The sequence below is a fragment of the Festucalex cinctus genome, chromosome 12 (genome assembly GCF_051991245.1).
Source record: "Festucalex cinctus isolate MCC-2025b chromosome 12, RoL_Fcin_1.0, whole genome shotgun sequence".
Classification (NCBI taxonomy): Eukaryota; Metazoa; Chordata; class Actinopteri; order Syngnathiformes; family Syngnathidae; genus Festucalex; species Festucalex cinctus.
The window spans coordinates 12,278,471-12,303,384 of record NC_135422.1 but is presented as its reverse complement, the minus strand read 5'-3'; the positions used below and the strand labels follow the sequence as shown (position 1 = coordinate 12,303,384).

Sequence of the window (24,914 nt, the reverse complement as noted above, 5' to 3'; positions counted from 1 at the left end):
TTTTGAATGGATCATTAACTGAGAAAGTCAGCTACGTAAACCACAAAACTTCCAATACTTTGAACGTCCAATTTTCTTTCACTTTCACCTTATGTGACTATAACTGCCCATTTTTATGGCCGCAGCATATTTTTCCCAATACCAATGAGGACCCTTCTAATTGCTTTGCATCATATCCATATATTGTATGAGTCGAGGGAAGGACAGGAACATGTTCAAACCCAAATCCACGCAAACAATCATACAAACACAACCAAGGTGCAGTGGTGCATGCAGATACACACGTTCCCTACCTCAGCACATCCTCCCCCACCGACACACACCTGCAGATTCATTAGAACATTACACGGGCTGTAATTAGAATGCCAGGCCGGTGGTGGGAGCGCAGCGGATGGAGCGGTCTCCAGTAAATTACCTTGTAGACATTATCAATTTCCCTGGCTACTGGTCCTTAAGATAACCCTCGCGGTCGTCCTCCTCCTCCGCCTCCCTCCCGCCCGTGCTTGCTTCCTGCAATTTTTCTCTGCCTGATAAACATGCTGATTAAAGCGAGCAGCGTGTAAACCTTTGATACTTTCCTAAATGAAATCCATGCCCTGCCTGGGGCCTGATGCTGTGCTGCACACAAACACACATACAACTCCAAGTAGGCATGCCTGCTAAATGCTAATCAGATAAAAGCATGCACTGTTGTGTGTGCATGTGTGTGTATGTGTTTTGGTGTAAAATAGTGTATGGTGTAAAAGGTAAAAAGGGGAGGATGCAGATAAATGCGGCTTTAACTGTGTGACCTCAGGTTTAAACATCTTCAGGCCTCAGGATTCAGTATGTTTTAACATCAGACCATTGTGAGAAACATTACAGTCAATTCCACTGGCCGGTGACAGTAATTAAGTTGGACTGATAGCGTTTCAGGCCCGGCATAGCAGCTAAGGGGGCTGCAGGCTCAGTCGTGAAGTTCGAGGTAAGCCTCAGGGCCGGCACACTCGTCTAATGCAATGATAACCCTTTGCCTAAATGCAACTGTCACTTCCTAAAGAGGCCAATTAGGAGGCACAGATTGGGATGAGGATGGACTAAAAGAAGAATATAAGATAACTTGGGCGTATCGAGTGAATCAACACCAATTGAATCGTTTGATTGGCTTTGAAACTGAAGGGGTTTGAGACTTTGAGGTTGGGATTTGGCCTCGGTCAACATTGCGCAACCTCAAAGTTCGTAGGCCAAGTTGCAGTGGCAAGCCAATAACAACAACCCACATGAATGACATCTTTACCATTTTAAAGCGGAAACTTTGGAAAGAGACTAATCTTTCGAGAGACAGCTTAGGCGGGGTACATTCTGGACTGGACACCAGCCAATCACAGTGCAGACAAATGCAGCCAAAAAAGAAGTCATAATCACATTCACATCTCAGGACAACTGAGAGTCTTTAATAAATGTCATATGCAATATTTTTTTTTGAAATATGGGCAAAAAACTGGAGTGTCCAAGGAAACCCCATGCTAAGCCAACCAACCAGCAATTCATTCAGGAAAATACTGTGAACTGCAAATGTAAGAGGCATGATAATGGTTGCTAAAGAAATCAAAATAACAACTATAACAACTGATCTTGAAGCAAGGTAGACCCATAAATAATCATAACATTCTGGCTAAGCATTTTATCGGCTTTGACCTTGTATGTATGTGCATGACTGTTGGCACAGACGTCCCATTCTATGTCACGTTTGCCGCTTCATTAAAAGGCAGATTCACCTGATGCCGGACCCGAGGCCCTGCATTAAGTCATGCCCCAAGCGGGAGTAATTCAAGCCCGGCTTTGTTTGACCGCGCAACCCTGCAGCAGCCCCGTCGGAGGCGACTACTAAACAAAGGCTGGCCTAACTATCCCTGTCCTCTCCATCAGGCACAAAAACGCTATTAATGAGGATCTATGGCCCTGAGCAACGGAAGCCCTTGGTCCCCTAGCCATGTCCATCAGGGTACTTAGCTTCATGCAGTCATTAACTCCTGTTACTAATTGTCAAATTCATTAAACTCCTCCTTACCCCCGCATCCGGATTGTCTCTCATGGAAATGGATGGAAGAGGACTGAGTTATTAAGATGTCAGCTGCAGGGGAAGATTAAGGCCAGGAGGCATGCTTCACAAAGAAACGACACGGGCATTAAACTCAATTGCAAGGTAGCGTGCGTGATATACTTTGTAATTATATGTACATTCATCTTGGTAGGGACAAAAAAAAAGAAAAGTTGTTCAATTGTATTCACAGTCACACTGCCTTCAGGTAAGACATGTATTTGACCTAATGGTAGGACAGGAGAAATAACATCACACAATTCAGGCCCCTACAGTAAAATCAAATGTATTCCGTTCTTTGATGCTGGTTGACTTCGAGGTAGTGCTAGGTTCAAAACAATTTCACAGTAAGATGCAATTTAAAGTGAATTAAAACAATTTTACGATTCATTCTGTCATGCAAGTGTCTCTAAAGTAAATCTACTCACCCTGACTGACACCTAATGGAGTAGAAACCTATAAAAAGTCACCCTGCCAGTAGTTCTAAATAATCTCATCATCTTATATTGTTCCGTTTCATACCGTGACTTGGGGTTCTGTTTGCATTTGTGATTGAATGGTGACCAGTCCAGGAGGATTGTCCCAAACTTGTCCAACACAGAGGCGAAACTGAACAATATTGAGGAAAAGAAGCCATCAGCAGCAACCCAGACAATTAGAACACCATGAAATATTCAAAATTCTATATTCCTGCAGAATACATAAGAACCCTCATTAGCTCCCTCCCAATGGCTGTCACTGTGATGTCTTAATTATACTGCTTAACAATACAAAAGCTCCATTTAGCGAAATGCTGGGTTTCCAAAATGCCTCCTTCAAGCCTATTCTGGCAACGGTGAGATGCCTGAGTTGGCGGATCTTGACTATTATGCGCCGCCTTGACAGGCATTTCCATGAAAAAGAGAAGGGAAAAAAAAATCATCTTTTTATCGAGTCCAAAGTTGTTGACGCACACTTTCCATTATGTTATTACCTCTTGCATGTGCCGGGCTTCAGTGTTATGGTGGGGAAGGAGGAGGAGTGGAAGGTGACAAGGTAGAGAAATTAATTAAAGTGCTTTGAATGACAGCTTGCTCAAGGGCATCAGGGCACCATCACACGCTGTATTGCCATCATCATAGCGAGACCACAGCTAACCTCTATCCTTTAGCCACCCCCATCTTGTCATACAATCCTCCTCTCCATCCAGCTCTTCCAGGACCCATCAAGTAAGTGACTGGACGCTTTTAATGTTCTCTCCATTAGATCAGCTCGGCAGCCCTATAGTCATGTAATGTAATGACACAGTGAGAACATGGAGTGAGGGGCTGGGCCAGCTCAAGTACATGTAGTACGTGGCGGAGAGGGCCAGCTTGGTCAAGTGATTGTGTTTAATGCGATGCGGACGAACAATCCCGGGGCGTGGCTGGCTGTCCTGACAACTCGATACATGCCCCATTGACAGGAAGCTTAGTGTTGGCTTATTTTATTTTAAATCAGCGTCTATATTGTGATTCTGTTAAGGTAGACAAACCCCCAAGGTGACCGATGATGTATTGAAAATTCAGAGTCAGAAGCCATTTTCTCTTAAGTGACATGCAGTGTTGTACCTGAGTGAATTCAACAAACGGAAGTTTATGAACGCAGTACGCACACTCATTCTATCGCATGTTAACGGCTTTTGAACAATTATTTTTTTCTCAAGAGTGCCATGTTTCATTGGACTTCCAGGAGAAAACCCAGCAAAACAAACAAACCTTCATATGTAGGGAGATAAGGACTAACCTGAAGTATTTCCAAATTTACCATATATTGAAGGCATGTTCATCCAGTTTAGGCGGCACAAGTAGGTAAACTCAAGTTAGACTTAAGCACAAATTCAGGTTACTGGGGTAGAGGCATTGGGAACAGAACTCCACCATAAACCGAGAATCCTCTGCATTGTTAATCCTTGAGGTTTACCTTTCAAGGCGAAAGACGCTAGCTTACATCTATTTAAAACCGGCCCATTGCAAGTAGCCTCCCTGAAATACACACCTTGATCTGGTCAGCTACAAATGTGATTTTTAAACTGTGCGAAAAAAAAACTGGTACTAAAAACTCAAATCTAGGTACAATGCCACAGTGTACAACTTGACATGCAGGCTTAGAAGCTGTCTTTGCAAAGCTCCGGAAATCTTTCACAGTCATTCTTGTTGGTAATTTAGTGAGGCTTTCTTTCCTGAGCAGCTGTTGAGAGACGGGTCTGAGCTCACAGACGGGCTCGTGTTGTGTCACACGTGGGTCCTCAACCATTCAGTTTGGCGGGATAAGAAAAACAAAACGGCTCACAAAACAGGTTCTTGCGATTAGTTGGGGTAAAGTAGTCTCCTCCACTGAGGGGTATGGTCTCATCAAAGCAATGAGTGTGTATTGTCTTTGCCATTGACGGGGCATATCTGCAACCAAAACTACTACGACCAAATTATTATTGCAACCAAACTATTGCTAGTTTCATCAGATACAATGTCGCGGACTACTCTTGTTGCTTGTTTTACATATTCACACAAGTATACCGGTAGTTATTTATTCCAACTAGTATAGCTGTCACTCCACTGCTGGCGTTAATTTTATTCTCAACTGCTCGTTGTAGCATTGTGTCCTGCTAGTATCCACTTAGAGCTTTATAACAAGAATTCTCCCCCACCCTTGGGCTAAAACATATATTATACTATATGTTGCACACGCATAATTCATTTACAACGATTCAGAAACACTGCTGTATATACACTAATGTGAATGTAGGAAATCATGTTAAAAAAAAAAAAAAAAAAAAGATTGAGAGATTAATGTTTCACGAGTTTCCTCTCGGATATATAGAGATACATAAACACGGGTTTTGCCAGAAGCGAGGCTGGAAGGGAGAAGGCCACGGCCAAAGCAAGCACAAAGACCAGGTTTCAGCAAGCCCAAGGACGAAGCAAACTTCCCATATCAACATGGATGGAAAATTAAATGTTGGACGGCAGGCGAAATGGAAGGTAGTTTATCAAACTAGCGGAGGCTCATGAATACTTCCAATCCAAGCCGTGAAAACCAATACGTTAATGTTATTTTCAGCATAAAGTGGGATAATATCCCTTTGTTTCAACATTATCAATCCAGGTTGTTTTTGCAAAGAGTGGAAATGATCTAAAGGCATCCAAACATTCAAGGTTTTGCTTGTCACCAATAAAAGGATTTTTTCCGCGACATAAAGCAAGAAGAAGAAGAAAAAAAAAAAAAACAGCTTAATCCCAGCTCAGTCACAGCTAAGGTAAGAGAGTCTCCCATGCCGCGGAGAGGTAAACCATGTCAGTTGCTTTTCATGGTCCGAATCAACCAATTGTTCCACAGAAGGTCTATGCGCGCTCATGTACTGACGTCCATGTATATATACACACACAGTCACGTGCTGATGTATAAGCACACACACTCTCAAATGTAAATGTTGTTTCTGGTGAGGTCAGGTTCCAGACTCTTGGCATATTGGCCCGCTCTGTCTGTCCTGTAGTCAACAGTGCGTCGCTCCAACCGACCGTCGCAGACCCTTCACACTCCCCCGGAGAGTGACTGCAGGAAAACATGCTGGCTTAACCTATTCTCCAGACTGCAGGTGGTGTTTTTTTTCCAACAGTGGGTTATGACTTAAGCTTCGGAAAAGGTAATGGGGCCTGCCACAAATATTTCTTGTGGGGGAACGGCTCACAAAATAAAACATAAAAGGCAATAATTTTGGATCTAAAGACTGCTCAGTTGTCTGTTGTAAAGTACTCAGCCTGACTGGCTGTTGATACTGGTTAAGCTGGAAAGAAAATGTTCTCTAATAACAAGACAATAAATTAAAAACAAAAAAAAAATCAAGTTTCAGGTTTTGCCTGTAAAGACAAATTATTTAAGTCTCGGGAGAAGAAGAAGAAGAACAAGCTACTGGAAAAAAAAAATCAATCAGAGCCATTGCACACTCATTGATCAGTAATTGCAATGTACTGAAGAAGAAATAAACTACTGGGGTAAATAACTTTGAAACAGTCCCAAGAAACATGACAACAGTTGACAACAGAAACATAATAAAAATATTGAATCAATTGGCGATGTATTGTGATAACATCATAGGTAAAATGACTTTTTACATGGGCATTTGTTTCCCATTTCATGGGCAAAATGACTTTGGACATGAATCATGTCTTGGGGAAGACAATGATCAGAATATAAGTTTGTTTGGAAAATGTGTCATTGAACTTGTTAATAACTTGAATGCAAATATCCTCTGAGAAGATTGTCAAAATGCGCTCAAGATAAGTACGAACACGTGCAGTCTAGCCATTGGAAGAGAAAGTGCTCGCTTGGCTGTTGTTAGTGGCTTATGCTGCCCTTGGTTAGGCAAGATAGGCCTATCAGCTCCCATCATCGCTAAACACGATTGAGTGAAGTACATTAAGCAGAAAAATACAAACAAATTAGAAGGGCTCGAAGGCCAGGCTCTTTATCAGTTGTTTGTGGGGAGTCGCTAGCAATTTGGGGGGAAATGGGCCTGCTCCGAATAGTTCTCGCTATTTCCACACAGGGACCGACAAACAATATACTATATACTCCTAGCCATTATATAGGCACTGCCGCACTCGTGCTATGCAAAGTAAGTCTGTGAGTCTCAACTGCACTGCTAAACAAACACAAAGATAAAGCTAACATTAGCTGTTGTACGGATAAAAAAAACAACATGAAACAAGTTTTGGCTGCTTGTAAGCTCATTCCAAGAACAGCATTCGGTGGTACCCCTGAACCGCAAACAAGCTCACATTAGCTCGGTTATTGATCGCCTCTCCTAAACCCTCGCCTGTGACCCCTGAGGTCATGATTTATGTATTAAGCCGCTTTTAAGAAAAATCCATTTTCCTGTTGAGCCGGCCCCCCGATGAACGTCTAATGCGGCACCGCGCCGGTAATCAGAGAAGGGCTGTATGTTTGATTTTGACACCCGCCCCCGCCCTCCTCCAGCAGTTCACACCACTCCGACTTGTCTTCCAACACCTCAGCTCCCTAATCGATACAACTAAGAGATTCCTCCGCCTGCTCGACAACCTCCTCTCTACAGTTTCCCTCCATCCCCTGCAGCATCTTGAGCGAGAAAAATGTGTGACGACAATGCAATAAATACAAAGTCAAGGACCCGTAAGGACATTTGGACAGTTTTTGTTATCTAATCCCGAGCATGTGTTGTACAAACTAAGGTCATCTGTAGCGGACTTTTGAATCCGAGGCCAGTTTCAAGTCTGGTTGGGCATCACGTGCAAAAAGTGCATTGTCCAGAAGGAAGTGACGAACCACTAGCCGCTCCAGTCGTATGAAAGCTAGACACATTTCGAGATCAATATTGTTGATTGAAATTTAGTCGACTGGATTTACCCTTTTTTTTTTTAGCCTTTTTCTATCACTGCATAAAGTGAATGAACAGTGACTTGTTTCAAGTCAGCATCCTACAATTTAGATACAAATCACCACCACCAACTTACGTCGTCTACAGTACATCTTGAGCCAAAAGATCCAGAAGATAGCACGACATAGCTGACTCACTTTTAAGTCGAGCACAAGTTCAAGCGGATTCAAGCCGTCCCAGACAGGTGCCATGATGGATGGATGAACTTATAGCACAGTTAAGAGAAGCTCATTGCTATGTTTTGAGAACTGTTCTTCGCGTTAGCATTCCGGGTCCACAAGTGACAGTTTGAAACCTCAGCAATTCCAGTGAACAGTGATGGTATATTTAGTGGGGCACTCCCATTGTTAGCTACAACTTTCTGTCTGATTTGGTGTTTAAGAGCATGAGTAATAATTTTGGTGATGGTTAGAAAGGCAGGTTTTTATCAAATGAGCCTGTTAGCAAGAGAATTAAGTCAGTTTACATACTAAAAGTAAGGCTCTGTAGTTAGTACATAGAAAAGTGACCAATTTCAGTTGTTTTTCAGTGACAACCACAGCAAGCTGGATGATAGCAGTTAGCACAGTGCAGTGATTCACAAAATGGATCACAAGACTTTTTATTAAGATTACCAAGACAAATAGACAGTTAGCCATCCATCCATTTTCTGAACCGCTTGCTCCCCACAATGGTCACGGGGTGTGCCGGAGTCTAACTCAGCTGGCTATGGGCAGTAGGCGGGGGACACCCTGAACTGGTTGCCAGCCAATCGCAGGGCACACAAAAGTAAGTCTGTAAGTCTTCTTACTTTCTTGTGTTTCTCTATTGAAGGTCAGGATCTAAATTAGAACAACTTCACATGAAAGCATATGCAAACAGCGCAAGTGTAAACTGATCAGCCTTACCAATGTTTCGCAGAATGCATTTCAGCGCGGCAAATTCAACTTGAAAGTAACATTTCCATCCTCCCCAAAGCCAACGTTCGGTGTGACAGAGATGTCACAGCGCCTCTAATTAAAGCTGGCGGATGGGAACGCGTGCGTAGAGATCATCTATAGTTCCTCATCACTCTAATGAGCTTAAATGTCTTCGTCTGCATTCGTCAGCTCAAAGGTTACCAAGTAATAGAGTCACCAACGAATTGTAATGTGAGTGTTGTGTTTTTGCCACTGTGTGATATTATCTCTCAACAATTTAGCATCTGAAACTTGAACAGCATGCAATTTTTTTAGCTTGGTTGTCTTTGCAATGCAATAACCATAAGGGTATGTAACATCGTCAAGACCAAACTTAATTAAAGTGTTGGTTTGCCCATTTGTTTGTGCCACGCTTGTTTTGTGGTATTGTGGTGTTAGGGTTCGTGTTAGGGACAGTTCCATATATATAATTAGCATATTTTACAAAATTTAAAAAAAAAAATGGATATGCTGTTCATGCAAAAACCAGAAAAGGCGGGATTACTTTAGCAACTGGAGTGTGTCTGCGGCATCCTGTAATTAGATGCGTGATGACGTCAGGTCCAGCAAGTATGAAATATTTTGGACAGCAACATCACTTTCAACAGGATGAGGCAGGAGACTTGAGTGTTGGGTGTCAAGGCATCGGGCTATGTATTTTACAACTCTATACTACCTAATATATTTTGTCCCCTCCTTCTATGTTGCTGCTGATTTTTCAAAATAGCGACTTAGGGAAATTGTAAAAAAGGAGCAGCTATTACATAAAGCATAAAAAATAAAAAATAGAAAATAATCAGGTGGCCCTCTATTTATGATCATGTTCCATTCCTAAGGTGGAGACAAACCCTGCATGAGTATGTAAATCGGAATGTGTCATAGTCTATCACTTACCTACTAACTTGAGGAATTAAGTCATAATTCCAGTAAATATTTGTATGAAAAACACTACAAGTCCAACACAATGAATCAAATGTTTCAACATTGGCCATCTGATTCCCTCTCCAAGCTGTTTATAAAGATCAATGACACAGGAAAATACAGGAAAAAGTTAAATTCTGGCAGCAGCAGGCGGAGTAAAAATGGAATATAGCAATATGAAATGGTGACAATATGTTCATGTACTTACACCTTTATCTAGATAATCACCACAATGGAATGGCAGCCTTTAAAAGAAATCAGTCTTGTATTTTCATTGTGTAATTCTACTACTGTATTAATGTTTAATAATGTCAAAATGACTGCCAGGGAAAAAAAAAGGTAATTAAAAGAACAAAGCTTGTGATTTACAGCACGTATATACCGTGAGTATACTGAACCTAATAAGAAAGGCTCATAAGCGACATAAAGAAAACAAGTGCAGGCGAGCAAGCACACATGTATCTGTCGTCACACAAGAGCTCAGCTTTTACCTGACCTTGAACACACGCACCACATCCATGTGCACAAGCGGGGGTCATGGGGCACAAAAAGCCCCTGTGTCAGGCCACAGAGCACAGCGAGAAGGATAAAGGATTTGAGGGATGTGATATGACTAATATGAGGGGTTTTGCAGGCCTTCAGGGGGTGGCGGTGCCGGGGTGGGCGGCGGGAGAGACTGAGCGTTACAGCCAGGGGTGACTGACACTGCTGATCTGTATCACACATCAGAGCGGATCACACACACATGGAGTATGGAATCACACATGGTATGTGGAGAGAACCATTTTACTCCTCTGAAATCCACAATGAGAATATCGAAGCAAGGAATTTAGACTCAGATGGGCATAACTATGAAGAATTGATTAACTGAAGCAATCAGCACAAAATAAAGTGCTCGCTCATGGACCAACATCCACCGGTTAAACTACTCCAGGAAATATTAATCTACGAGAGTCTATCATTCTAGTTTCTAACCGATTTCATTGCCATATGTTGGTTGTTGCATCCACCACTTTGTACTTTCTTATTCTTTTGTTACAATGCTGATCATTTTTAAGGGCTCTTAAAAAATGATATGAGAAATATGAGGAAAAATCAGATGATTTAAAGAGATTTTAAAAAAATGCTAATACAGAATGCTATTTGGGGGGAAAAAAGCCCTAATATTATATTGAAAAAAATGCTTAAATCTTACCATAGTACAATTTTTCTGTTTAAGAAAAATGTAATCTTATGGAAACAAAGTAAAAATGTCATACCTGAATAAAGACATTTTTTTCAGAGAATAAAGCCATACTATTACAATTTTAAATGTACATCTTCGGTAAAATAACTACTGTCAAATAAATCCTAACATTCCAAGAATGTATATTTACTTTTCTGAGAAATTGGTCATTTTTAACCAAAACATGCACCAATAAATATATCTTAACGATACAACAAGAAACAGTTCAGCGTTATACAGTAATAAAATTGCAATATTACAATCATAAATATTTAATCATAGTACCTGAATAATATATGGGAGGTCTCTAAACCTCAGGCTGTTGCATTCATGCTAGTACAGTATAGGAATTAAGACATTCAATTGAGAAATTCACAATTTATTTTCATGTACTACTTAGTATTTTGCTTCTCTCTCTTTTTTTTTTAACTGTCTTCCTCTAAGATTATTCTCAAAATAATTTCAGCCTGACATCTACGAGAACTCTTAAAAAAAATAACCAATTAATCAATGACTCATTTTCCTCATCTAGGACATTTATTTTTAAATGCCCATCTCTACTTTGGCCACACAGATGTCATCTAACAAAAAACAAAAATGCCTTAATACAGCCCTACGGGGAAAAAAAAAAAAAAAAAAGAGACTTTTTTTTTTTTTTTGTTCCGCCTCCTTTTCCTTCCCCAAAACAAGATTGCTCAAAGACGAGCACCGTGCGGGAAGGGATGAGATGGCCGACTGTCCCACTGCACGTCGATCGGGTTACACAGTTCAAAGCCACGCTGCCATGCACGGCTAGCGGTGAGAGCAAAGAGGCCGAGGATAGAGCCGCATTGTCCTGCTGTCATTAGCGCCGCTGCCAGCAGATGGATGGCTCATTCCCCCCTCCCCCCGCTATTATGATTGGGATTCTTCTTCCTCTCCTCTCTGTCAACAAAAGGTTCTGAAGAATATGATCTCTTCCTTTGATTCTTTTTGAATGGCTCCAAACGGAGAGGAACCACTTCCTGGTTGGGTCCATAGATGGCACTGTTGGCTCACGCTGCCAAAAGTGGGAAGAATGCTCTGCACTGAAACTCATCAACTCCAGAAGAGGAAATCTTTCATCTTTTGCTGTGGTGTCATTTGCCAAATATAATCTTGTAACTTCTAATTAATTCGTGAATCTTTCAAAACATCACACTTTATGAACAGAGCTCTTTTTTTTTTCCACAGATAAAATGTGTTATCCAGTCAACAGCTTGTCATTAAAATTAGTTTTATTTTTTTTAACTTCTCAACTTTACTGAATGTGTTGAACATAACAAAAAGACTTACTTGGCGAGTCTGTAAACCATCCAATTTACACTGCGTGACCAAAAGCCTCAGAAAAGCTGACATCCAAGATCACAAAGTTGTTCTTTTGGCTGACTTCACTCAGCAAGAGGGCGCGAGAGAGGGTTGTTTATGGTTGCAGGTCTGCCGATGACGGCGCGAGGGCTAAACGAGGGGATCACTGGAGGTCTGCCAGCCCACCAGAGACCCCGCGGGACTGCAACTGCCGTGATCTATGGCCTGTGTGACTGAGGAGGTCAGCGTTGAGAAGCCTTGGAAACGAGGAAATTAGCAGCCTTTCGCAATTATCGGGGCCTGACCACAGGGGGGAGATGGGATTATATCACATAGCAGAAGCATGTGTACAACGGTCAGGAAAAAGGGGTACAGCAGGAGTTCATCTGGGTCTCTCAGTGTACAAACTACACTAATGTACACCCACAGGGGTAATTACTGGACTTTCCCAGGGCCAAAAATTTGCAGGTATGTACAGGTATGATAGGATAAATTGCGACTACAGTTTTGCTCTGGCACTTATATCAATTTACATAATTCCCCATGAGAACTTGTTTTCTCAGTCAGAGCAAATTGGAGGTTGATCAACATCCCTGAAGGCATTGTTCTCACACTTGCAGGTTCCACTCTATTTTTTTCTGGGTATGTCACAAAAGCTCAAAACCCGGAAAGAGTGAGAATGTTTGGGGGGTGCCGCACATGGGAAACCTTAACACACAGGCCAAACATGTAATGTCACCAACTTAAACAGAAGATGACAAAGAAAGTCAGACAGAGGGCGCAATGTGCCCTCAGGCAAGCTCGCCGGCCCTTCGCTATACCCTGGCGATGTGCGGTTAAGCAAGGGGGGGTCCTGGAGCCCTCCACCGTCAAGCCCCCCACCAACACTGTACAGACACATTCTCTCATTCACAACGACAACTTGAAAGACATTTTAATGTCTGCAGATAAAATTTAGCAGTCACTGAATGTTTTTAGAATTATTTATCATATCGATTAATCAAGTAATGAGGTAAAAAAATAGTTTGCATTATTAAACAAGAATACCAATAGAGAATATACATGTGAGGTGCATGTATTGTTTGTCAACTTGGGGTCGGCATCTTCACATTCTTCACTGTAGTATCTGTGGCTTTGAATGTGTGTGGATTTAAAAGGAAGGGCCTGGTGGGTAATATGTGAATACATGTAGTTGGCTATTGTTAGCTCAGGTTAGTATGCACGTATATTTTGTATTCTGTTCAATCAAGAATAATCACTTTTCACTTCCATGTAATCTTGTTTTCCCTTGACTTGCCGTTATTGTCACTGGACACGTTCTGGACATTGTGTTTTTTTTTGTGTTTTTTTAAGTCCATCTCACTTGCACCTGTAAAATGTTTTTTAATGTAAACATTTTTTGTAACGTCCCATGTAAAAAAAAAAAAAAAAACACAAAAAAAAAAAAAAAAAACACACATTACCTAAAGATCAATGGCTGACATGACAAACACCAAGTTCCAACTTTTTATATAAAGCTTTAATTATCCAATGCAGCACTTTAAGAGTGACTTACCAAGTACGACAGATTAAGAGCACCGACATGACTTTGTCATCTGCCGTGCAGTTTAGCAGCACTTTACAAGATGTGCAAAAAGTACCGCGGCCGTTGAGTGGGCCAGATGGAATCAGACAAGTAAGGCCCCTCTGAGACGGCACTAATGGGCTACTAAGTGAGTAAGAATCCAAAGAGGAGGAATTGTAAAACATCTCAGCGGTGCGACATGTGTCGTGAACCTTAGCCGACGGGAGAAGTTTAGTGGCGCTCGGAGAGTTTGACAAACGTGCAGAGCCGAGAACATGTCAGCCAACATGCTTTGAAACTGGAAGAGTTACGCGAGTTTGGTGGGCTGTGAAACTTTCTGTCCAGTGTCAAGAAGACGCCAAATTTAGTGTCTCTATAAAGAATACAACTTGCTAGTTGTGTTGTACTCTTTAGAGCAGGTAAACTCCTGACTGGCTTCAAATAAATAAAGTTGAATCCATATTGAAATGCTGTCATTTGCATAACACAGGACAACCCACTAAAAATAGGCAAGTAACCGAAAAAAAAAAAAAAAAAAAGCATTATTATGCCTCCTTCAGGAATATTTATCATAAGATGTGTGAAACATTGTTTCTTTAGCAGACAAAATAATTTATATAAACAAGCTTTAATGTTACACTTCATTTACTTAAAAAAAAAAAAATTAAATACATGAAAACAGTATTCTCTCACTGAGAGAATATGCTTCCTTCAAATACAGTAAGAGTAGGCACATCATTATCCTATCAGGAGAAAAAAACAAGTATAGTAGTAAATGTTATCAATAATGGATGCTAATTTTCACACAAAGAGTTTGCTGAGGCCATTCGGAATCTGTTGCAAAACAAAACAGCAGCACCTACTAAAGCATGTAAACAGCCTCTGTAAAGTTCTGCGCTCAGAATTTAAGTTGATCTAATGTTACCGTATGTGGAGATGGCGTTGTGTGTTACTCCAAAATATTATGTAAAGACTTAATTAATTCCAACTAGGTTCTTGCCATTACACTTTACATATATTGTAATATAATTATTAACAATTTCAGAATTTTATTCCCAAAATATGTTTTATTTCTCAATAGCACCTAACTCCACCTGCAGGTTAGTAAATAATCACCCCAGTGCCTAATTTTTTTTTTTTTTTGGAAATGCAGTACATAGATTTTCAAAAGAATAATGTTCCAAAACAGAGCAAAAGGTACCTTGACAAGGTTTAGCAACTGATAAAGATCCTCCACCTCATCCCCCTCTGTCTCCTGATAGTCTCTGCTGGTGTCCAAGCTGGAGCCCTGGATGGTGCGACGGTAAAGGGGCAAGTCCATGGCCTCGGCATATAGTTCGATGGCCTGGTGGCCCACTGTTTGGTACATGTAACTGTCCAGCTCATCTGCGACGTTGGGGGGGGGGGGGGGGGGGGGGGGGGGGGGGATTCAGACGAGGTGTGATGACATGAGGAATTTAAAATAGATAGCCAGTATTATTATTATTTTTTTGTTACAAAGTATTAGCATTAGTTGTATTGCAAATGAAAAATACAAATAAAAATTCAATATATAATGTCATGAGGATAATATTTAAAAAAAACAACAACAACTTTAGAATGTGGAAAAATACGTTTCAAACTCAAAGTAGCACAAGTAATAAAAAATAACTATACATACATATAATATAAACATGTACAATAAATACATATAAATAATGAAAAAGTATTATCTTAGCTGTATTAAAATAAAATAAAAAATTAATGTAATTAAAATAACAAAAATATGACCAAGATTGACCCCTAATTCTCTTAACATTGGCATATTTTTCTTCTAAAATCCATCCATCCATTTTCTGAACCACTTGCTCCTCACAAGGGTCACGTGGGGTGCTGGAGCCTATCCCAGCTGGCTATGGACAGTAGGCGGGGTACACCCAGAACTGGTTGCCAGCCAATCGCAGGGTACACAGAGATGAACAACCATCCACACATACAAGCACACCTAGTTCCGAGCGCCCAATTAACCTGCCATGCCTGTCTTTGTAATGTGGGAGGAGATCGGAGTACCCGGAAAAGACCCACGCGGGCACGGGGAGAACATGCAAACTCCACCCAGGAAGGCCGGTACAACTGAAATTATGTGACTTTACAAAGAAGTATTCTCCTTGATACTATTTCAATTTTCACTACATCGTAAGAGTAAAATATTAAAAAGCTGATACAGTTTCCATGTATGGCCGCCCCAGTAGACAACTGGCAAGCACACCAGCCCACATGCAATTCTAATTAATATAAGCAGTAAAAATAGATGGATAGATAGTAATAGCATAGACATAATATATGCATGTATATTTTTGTCTTGTACATCATTTCATGCAGGTCTTTGCAATACACACACACATATATATATATATATATATATATATATATATATATATATATATATATATATATATATATAAATTAACAGCAATTGTTACGTTTACATAATGTTCGCTGGACTTAAAATTAGGTGCACCTGCCCATCTAAAAGCCAAATAAGGAAACAACATATTATAAAGTGCACTTCCACACCACTGCAACTACAACAATAATGCACATAAAGCATTCTCACCTTTGTGTGCAGGGCGTAGGTTGGCCAAAGCTACAATGTGATGACCAGCAGCCACACACTGCATCATGTTATAGCAGCTGTCTTTGCCCCCACTGGAACCACAACACAACATACTATGTTACAGTACGAAATGTGCTGTGTTCCTGTTTCGAATACTATACAGCAAGTACTGTAATGTTATTTTAATGGTGGTAATGCCAGTGTGAAAAAAGCACTCACGCTCTTTATTGAATTAGTACAAGATACAGATACTAAGTATTTAGTAAATCTACTTAAGTACAGCACGAGTATCGTTACTCCCTACCTTGATTGGTACATCTGGACTATAAATTCAATTGTTTCCAATGACTTTTGACAACATTAAAGAGAGCGGTTAGATGCCGTTTACCTTATTAAAGCGACTACTTTCATCTTCAGATACTTTAGGTATCCAAATCCAAAGGTATTCACTGTAATGTTGAATAATGTGACACTACAAACCGGTTCCCGAGCTTGTCTGTATACAACTACACGTGACAACACTTCCGGGTTGGAAGGACCCAAAAGAGTTGACGTGGTGCCCCAAAATGTGCCTGAATAGAAAAGCGTCACTAAAGCAGTCTGTGACCGATTCTCCTCTGTCTCGCTCTCTCTCTCACACACACTCTTTCGCTCTCACTCTTTTTGCAACACATAAGAGTTAGAAAAAAAGAAAAGAAGATTCACATAAGCAAAGAGAAAATATTAGACAGAATGAAGGGCTATTTTAATGAATCTCTTCCAGAGTAGACTCAAACAGCTACCATTATAATGTTATTTTTTTGTACAATCACAAAATGTTCACTGCAAATAAAATGTTCAAAGTACTGCATGTGTTGGTAAGTAATTTTAACATGTCTAACAAGTTTGAAAAGATGTTAGCGACTGTAAAGTAAAATCAACTCTTCTCATTAAGTAATGACAATAATATTTCTTAACATTCTTAACTGTTAAGATTCAAAAGAAATTAACCACTGTAACATTACTATGTTAAAGCGATAAAACATTGCCAATTTACTAATAATAAATAGCATTTTAAGAATATTAACACATTTTTGACAATAGATTTTTTTAAATAGGTGATATCACAAACATTTCCCAAAGAGGCATTTTATTTTTTTCTTGGTGCATTGTACTTGGGTTGAAGTGGCCATATTAACCAGGCTAATCATTTTGACAGACTGTCATTTTTGAGAAATATTGTACATTATTTATTTATTTATGTTTTTTTTTTTTATTATTTTTTTTAGCTTGGAGCAGACAAAGGTGTGCCTGTTGATTTTCGAAGGATTCAACTGACTGTGGAGACAACCACATAGCATCTGCCTCACTTCTCTCTGGAGAGACCCCAAAAGTCCATGCACTGGTATTTGCACACATAGGTTGTGCGTTTTCCCTCTGAGGGAGCGCTTTTTCGCTCAAAGGAAAAGCCTTTGATGCTCTTTTTGCTCTCTGTTGTTGTGCCAGAGACGAATAATTGCTGCTGCTTTCGTGTGCACCGCTCACCTTCTGCCCTTAAGCGGGCCAAAGGCAACGCATTCTGTTTGAGTATACAAAATCGAGAAAGGCACCTCCTCAACCTCGCACTTTTAACTGAATTCTCTTGTAGTTTTTATTTTTAAAGTTGTGAATATGGGGCAAAATTTTTTACATCATTCACATGAGTAGAATTTGATGGCAACGGTTGAGAAGCGGGATCACTTTTAATAAACAGTGGATGTGAATTCCCCAGAAGTACAGTTTAGCACAACAATGTATTTTCTCAATTTACTTGGGTCTCTTGTGCATGCATTTTATTATGCACAGAGTTTATATTTTCTAGTCGCCTACAATAAGAATACAAACTCCCAAAAGTCGGATGTATTTTTGGAGACACAATGCTTGACAGGTAATAGTTCTTTTTAGGCCTTGGAGAGTTAAATAAAAACACAACAATGGGACCATCGTGGAACATGAAAACAATATTTGTAAAATATCTCATTTAGGCCTTGTAGTTTATTTACTAGATGGTTCTATGATAGCGCTGTCTGGCTCCTCATAAACACAGAGACACACAACATTATGAGGTGAGTATATGAGTTTTGCCACCAAACTTTCTTCACAAAAAGGCAAATATTTCTTTGCGCACAAGAAACTCATTAACAATTTGCATCTTCATTCGTCATTCATATAACCTTACTCTCGCAAGATGAATTCTCACGGTATTTGAGAATACATCTTGTACCGCTCCCGCAGACAACCACCATTCCGAACCACTGGTGGTTCGGACCAATCACAGAGCGACATCGTGTTTGGGGGCGGGATATGCAAATGTGACGAAACCAGGTAGCCGTTGCCGACGCAAGGGCTAACAAACAAACCCAACATGGACGAATGGACATGCAATTAATTCTGTTTTCGCAGAATTACTCACCATTTCCTTGTTGAATGTTGAACAGCGAGAGGCGCTTCGTGCATGTCTAGCTGGTAAGATGTTCGTGCTTTTCCCCCCTTCGGCAAGAACGAACAGGACATTTTCACCTATGGCCGTGATTGGTTAAAACAAACATGTAGAATGACGCATCATCCAATCAGCTCGAATTATTGTCAGAATTTCCCGCCTTTCCCGACCAAATTACTGTGCAGAGGTACCAGATGGATATTGCGGAGCATATCCATCTGGCTATTGCCAGGTTGTCATTCATATGTATATACACCGTATATTCACGACTATAAGGCGCACCGCATTATAAGGCGCAAAGAATAACATATTTTGAAACTTTTTCCATATATAATGCGCTACAATAGAGGCTGGGGTTAAGTTATGCATCCATTAGATGGTGCTGCGCTAAAAGAAATGTCAACAAAACAGTCAGATAGGTCAGTCAAACTTTATTAATAGATTACAAACCAGCTTTCTGACAACTCCATTCACTCTAAAAATGAATAAACAGCTGTTTTATTATTTTCTCTGAGGTAAAGTATTAGTATTAGCTAGCGATCCAAGAGGGCGGGATCTTCTGCGCAAGCGCGTCACGGATCGTGCAGGGTCACCGATAGCGTCTTGACAGCGAGACCTGTTGCGGCTCAATATTGATCTATATATAAGGCGCACTGGATTATAAGGCGCATGGTCAGCTTTTGAAAAAATTGAAGGCTTTTAGGTGCGCCTTATAGTCGTGAAAATACGGTAATATAAATATATAGAATCTGCGGCTTGACTGTGGGCCAGACTCCCTTCAAAGTCAAATCAGCCGCCACAATGATCGCTTCCAAAAGCTAACTTCAAAATAAAAACTAAGTAAGGCATTCCTATGCATGTACAGTATTACACATTTTTCATTTGTTTTGAAGATGACCCTCGCCACACGTTGCATAGTAACCTACGATCATGATTGTGGAGGCTGGCTCGACTAGGCTAGCTCCCCGCTAACGGATACATTCGCCGATGAGATCTCAGTCAGTCCGTCAAAATATGTCTTTACGCAAAAGGAATCTGTGATGCAAAAAAAGATCCTCTTAACCCTAGAGAATTCTGCTAAGTAAGCTAGCAGATCACAGGGTTCATTACTGCAAGTCAGAGGTGGGCAATTAATTTCTCGAACGGGCCATGCATCCAAGTGTGCTGACATTATGAGAACAAACCACTATTAGCCATTCTCAGGATAATAGATCATTACCAGGGCAAATTCCTCTGAATGTGCAGGAAAAAAGATGGGTGCTAACATGCTGACCACAATTGGCATTGGTGCAATTCTTCTTCTTTTTTTTTTTTTTCAAGAGACAGTGTGTAAAATTTAGCACCATCTTGTGGCAAACTAGTAATTCATTTAATAAAAAACAACAACAACAACAACAGTATTGATGTCAACAATATGCCAAAAAATATGTTCTATCACATCAACATAGTGTACATTACTCTAATCGCTAATTATTACAGTAGGCTGACGTGTCACCGCCATCTTTGCGAACATAGTTAGCCTCTGGTACCTCTTGCAGATAGTGTCGGCTGTAAGTCTTCAAGTTCATCCATGAAGTGGGTTGTTCAGGGAAAGAATGAGCACCAAACAACAACCTCTGGTAAACTTGAATTGAGTAAACATTGCTCCTTTGATTTGACACGTTTGAATAACGACCTTATTTTAGTGATGTACTCTCTTGGGTTTTGGTCGTCCTTCAGTTTTCATTATTTGAGCCGCAATATTGTTGCCACTTTGTCACTTGTATTTCATAAAACAGCCCCCACCAAACCCCCTTGTCCTGTGTGGCAATTTCCATGAAAGCCCCCCCAGGATGTGAGCAAATGTAAAATGTCCCCGCTTATTGTTTTTAATTTATACTGTTTATTACGCAGACAAATAAAGAGGCTCCGATTTCACTTGCGCCAGCATTTTTTTGCTGACGTTTAAAAAAAAACAGTTTATGTCCGCATCGTTGGTGCAACGGGATATAAAAAAAAAATAAATAAAAAAAAAGTGTTGACGGATAGCCCAATGGATGTGAATATGAGACGCATAAATATGAAAGAGCGGCGGCGAGGCGTCAAATGACACCCTTGGCCCTTTTTTTTTTCTTAAAAGAGCCCGTGCATATGACAGGTGATTTACACGCGCGCGCCGCAGCTAATTTCTGTCGCGCAAGGACACAAAAAGTTTTGTAATAAGAAGCCGCGCCTCAAATCACCGCACAATAAATTGAGTGTCACAACAAACAGGCCGGCCAAGGTTGCGCTCTCCGGTGGCCTCAATTCAAACACACATGCAGACACACATACATCAGCACACTCAAAGTGTCTTGAAACACAACATATGGCAACGCAAGTGCATATGTGACACGGTATCATGATGCCATTTTTATACATCGAAGAGATGATGAGTATATGCGCCTGTTTTTGTTGTTGTTGTTGTTGTTGTTGTTTTTTAAGTGGAAGTCAACCTTAAACATTTCTTGACAATAATATGTTTTACGTGACCTCACTGGTCTAAACATGACATTCTGATTAATATCACATTTGTGTAATATGAGTTATGAAGCAAAATCCAGCCGTTATGATCCATCTCAGGGGGCGGCCATTTTGCCACTTGCTGTCAACTGAAGCTGAGCTGTGATTGGTTGTTACCTGAGATTTGAGCAACCGTGATGTCATTTTCACGTGACAGCAAGTGGCAAAATGGCCGCCCCCTGAGGTGGATCAAAGCGGCCATTTTGCTACTTCCTGTCGACTGAAGATGACATCATAGTTGCTCAGGGCTCAGGCAACGACCATTCACAGCTCTCCTGTTTTCTGAAGCTGAGCTGTGATTGGGTATTACCACAAGATTTGAGCAACTGTCAGAGGCAAAATGGCCGCCTTCTGATATTGATAAAAACTGCTGGATTTTGCTGCTTAACTCATTTTCCACAACCGCAATATGAAGTCAAGTCAAATATTTTCAGAGGAGGGTACGTCCATCATTATGCTGGCCCACCATTGATTGCATTTTCTGTGAGTGCTTTATGATACAAAGCCTCAAATAAATTACACGGCATGAGCACAGATTTATACAGGTTTATGTTCGTCGATCCGGGTCAATACAGATGGTCTTTCTCAGTGCGTTTATTTATTTATTTTTTAGGCTTCTCTCTCATACTAAAGCCTTTACCAAAAATGTGGAATCCTTTACAAAAAGGTGGGCATCCGTCAATGACAAATAATATTTTTGCCCTTATTTGACAGGTAAGAGTGATAAAATAATTACTTTAAAATGCCTTTACACTTATTGAATATTTTATAACGGCGCTGTTTCACTTCATCTGCAATTGGCTGGCAACTAGTCAAGGGTGTACCCCGCCTACTGCCCATAAGCCAGCTGAGATTGGTTCCAGCACCCCAAGCGACCCTAGTGAAGAATAAGCGGTCAAGAAAATGGATAGATGGATGGATGTTTCATTTCATTTCTATGATTTCCATGATTCCCAGTGGGGAAAATTGTTTCAAAATCCAAACAAACAGAAAAACAATAAAATAAAATAATGAAACTCAATGAGGTTTAATGACAACCAAATGTTATCTTCAAGCCGTGTTACATTTGCTCAGGCGTTGTTAACTCCCCTCATTGACATTGCCTCCATCAGGGGCTCATTTTGCGACAGAACCATCAACATAATGATACCTCTTTAGGGCCTTAACCGCATCCAAATCAGTTAGTAAACAACCCAAACGGGGGGATCTGTACACATTTTTACACACAATTAACTGTTATCACGAGAGGCTTAAACGGATTAGTAGGCCCATTAATGTCGGAGGCTAATCGCTCCTTGATTGGAAATGTGAGACAACGTGAAATCAAGTCAAAAGTGCTTTGGATCCAAATGGTCTTCAACAGTGTTTTTGTCTCAGTGCCCCCATGAAGACTTGGCTCTTACGCCATCTTTCCATTTGGCTTGCAAACTGCTTTCACATAAACGCAGATGATTAATGTTTAAGCCTTACAAGCACTCCCCCCACCGCCCCCACCCCCTTTTTTTGCTAACTATTATTTCACTGTTGAAATCAGGAATTAGGTAAGCAATGCAATGCTGAATCAGTCCTTCTCGTATTTATGATTACATTAAGATAAACTGGATAGATTTGGCTTCTATTTAATCAAGGGATACAGTACTTCAAATATTATTCCATTTGCATAATGGAAAATGAACGACACAAACAAAGCACTATTGCGCCAGACAAATTAAATTACACGCTACGCAATTTTAGGGCTAATTGGCATTTGGGAAAAAGTCCATCCAGAATGAGACATATGCAACTATTTTCTTTATATAGTAATACTAAATATGATGGTTATAAATATGTGCACGGGATACACAAATGTAACTAAATTCACCGTCAGGATTAAAATTTGTAATACACATAAAAGCCGACTACTGCTGCTGCTACTGCATTAGCATCTACTACTACTATTACCACTTAATGTAAAATATTACATACATACATGCAGTAAATGGTAATAATAAATAAAAATACAGCCCTTGTGAGGAATATGCGGTTTGGAAAATGGATGGACGGCACATCATATAATAATATATAAGTAAAATACTGCAAGGACAGTACTACTACTGCTACAACAGCCACTATACTGCTACCACCACTTGACAATTAATAATAGTAGTAGTAGTAGTAGTAATAATCTATAATCGTAGTATACTATTAGTATTTTATACTATAATAGTAGTATAATTATTATAATTATACTACTGCTGCTACTACAATGACTACTATGACAACTACTACTACTGCTACTACCGCTACTCTAAATAATAAGAATAGCAAAAATATTAAACATAAACGTAATAATAATAATAATAATAATAATAAATAAATAACATGTATGAAAATAATAAAAAGTAATAATCATCATCACAACAACAACAATAACAATAATAATAATAATAATAATAATAATAATAATAATAATAATAGTGACATCACAAATTAATTAAAAAACACTAAGCAACAACAGTATCCTTTTATTTTGGATATTAGTTAGCTGCATTTATATATACTTACTATATACCACATTGAAGTTTTTTTCATTATTACTGCAATTGGCTTTAATACAGACTTTGTTCTGTTTACAAAATAAATAGCAGGGTTTAACATGACCATTATTGTTATTATCTTTATTTTAACTGTGTGTAAAGTGGGGTGCAAATACTGTCAGGACATTGAAGGGTTTGGTTGTCTGAAAAAGTCTGGGAAAGACTGCTATTTCAAAAATTGTGGTAAGTTACTGTATATTTACATTGATTTACGAGGATGGTGTTCATTTTCCCATTGGACTGAATGCAAAAAAAGTCGAAAAGCCAAAATGTCCACCTAACTCTTCAAGTTTCATCTACCCTCCCTAAAGCGATAATTTCCTTATCCATTAAAAATGACTTTCCAGCAGCCAGGCCAGCCAAAAATCCTTTCGTACAAATGTAATTTCCTCAACATTTGTCCTTGATGCGAAGTCTTCTGGCTTCCCTTCCAACATCCTGGACACCCCAAATTACAGCCTCGCTGCTGTGAAGCTGCAGCCAAAAAGGATGTGGTCCGTGAAAGTAGGCCCCCGTCCCGATAATTATCACGCTGCCAACGCAAACTGCACGCACCGCCATCACCTGAGCCAAACGCTGATACAAGATCTTACGCTAATGGTTCACAGAGACGCTCGCTTCTGTAATGCAGCCTTCACAAGACGTTTGAAGACGAGCAACACTCTATCCCGCAAAACCACAAACGTAAAACAATCACATGAGTCCCTCTACTATGTTTTACGCCGTTAGATTTGCCCCCCGATTAGTTAATCCAAGAAAATCTGAGCTGGCTCATACTCCGCACTGATAAGTATTCACTCTAAAACAGTTGGGTTGAAAATAGCCCAATTATGGGCCAAAAAAAAGGACTTTGTTAAAAAAAACAACAACAAAAAACAATGAATTTGCATTTTATGTTTACAAACCGTTTTAATGTTTCTGGGGGAAATTTTATTTCACTTATCTGCTCAATAAATTAAGAGGGAAGTAACAATAACAGCAATATCGTGATATTGAGATATTAAAACTGCCACAATATATCGTCGTTGTCGTGTCACAATATTAATTAAAAGCAGCACATCTGTTAAAAAAAAAGAAGGTTGATTTCCATTTGTGCAGTTCTAGCACCCTCTGGTGGCTAGGTTTTTTTTTTGTTAGTACGATTTAATTTTCACAAAGCATGTTTTGGCCCTTATATGTATATAAACCGAGTCAATATGTTGTGTGCTTGTATTTGCAAGTAAGTGCTTCAATATTAAGTGTTATTAGTGATTGT

At 39.9% G+C, this 24,914-nt stretch overlaps 1 protein-coding gene across 2 annotated transcripts in view; it reads right to left on the bottom strand.

Moving 5' to 3' along the window:
- LOC144031229 (diphthine--ammonia ligase-like) overlaps window positions 1-16,610 on the bottom strand; it is a 65,537-nt gene extending 48,927 nt beyond the window's left edge. For both annotated transcript variants that reach the window (XM_077538123.1, XM_077538124.1), the window contains exons 1-3: window positions 16,473-16,610; window positions 16,085-16,176; window positions 14,690-14,874 (exon numbers count right to left, since the gene is read on the bottom strand). In XM_077538123.1, coding sequence (XP_077394249.1) covers window positions 14,690-14,874; window positions 16,085-16,176; window positions 16,473-16,495 — 300 coding nt within the window. In that variant the 5' untranslated portion in view covers window positions 16,496-16,610. The remainder of the gene's footprint in view (window positions 1-14,689; window positions 14,875-16,084; window positions 16,177-16,472) is intronic.
- Between the last annotated feature and the right edge of the window lie 8,304 nt (window positions 16,611-24,914).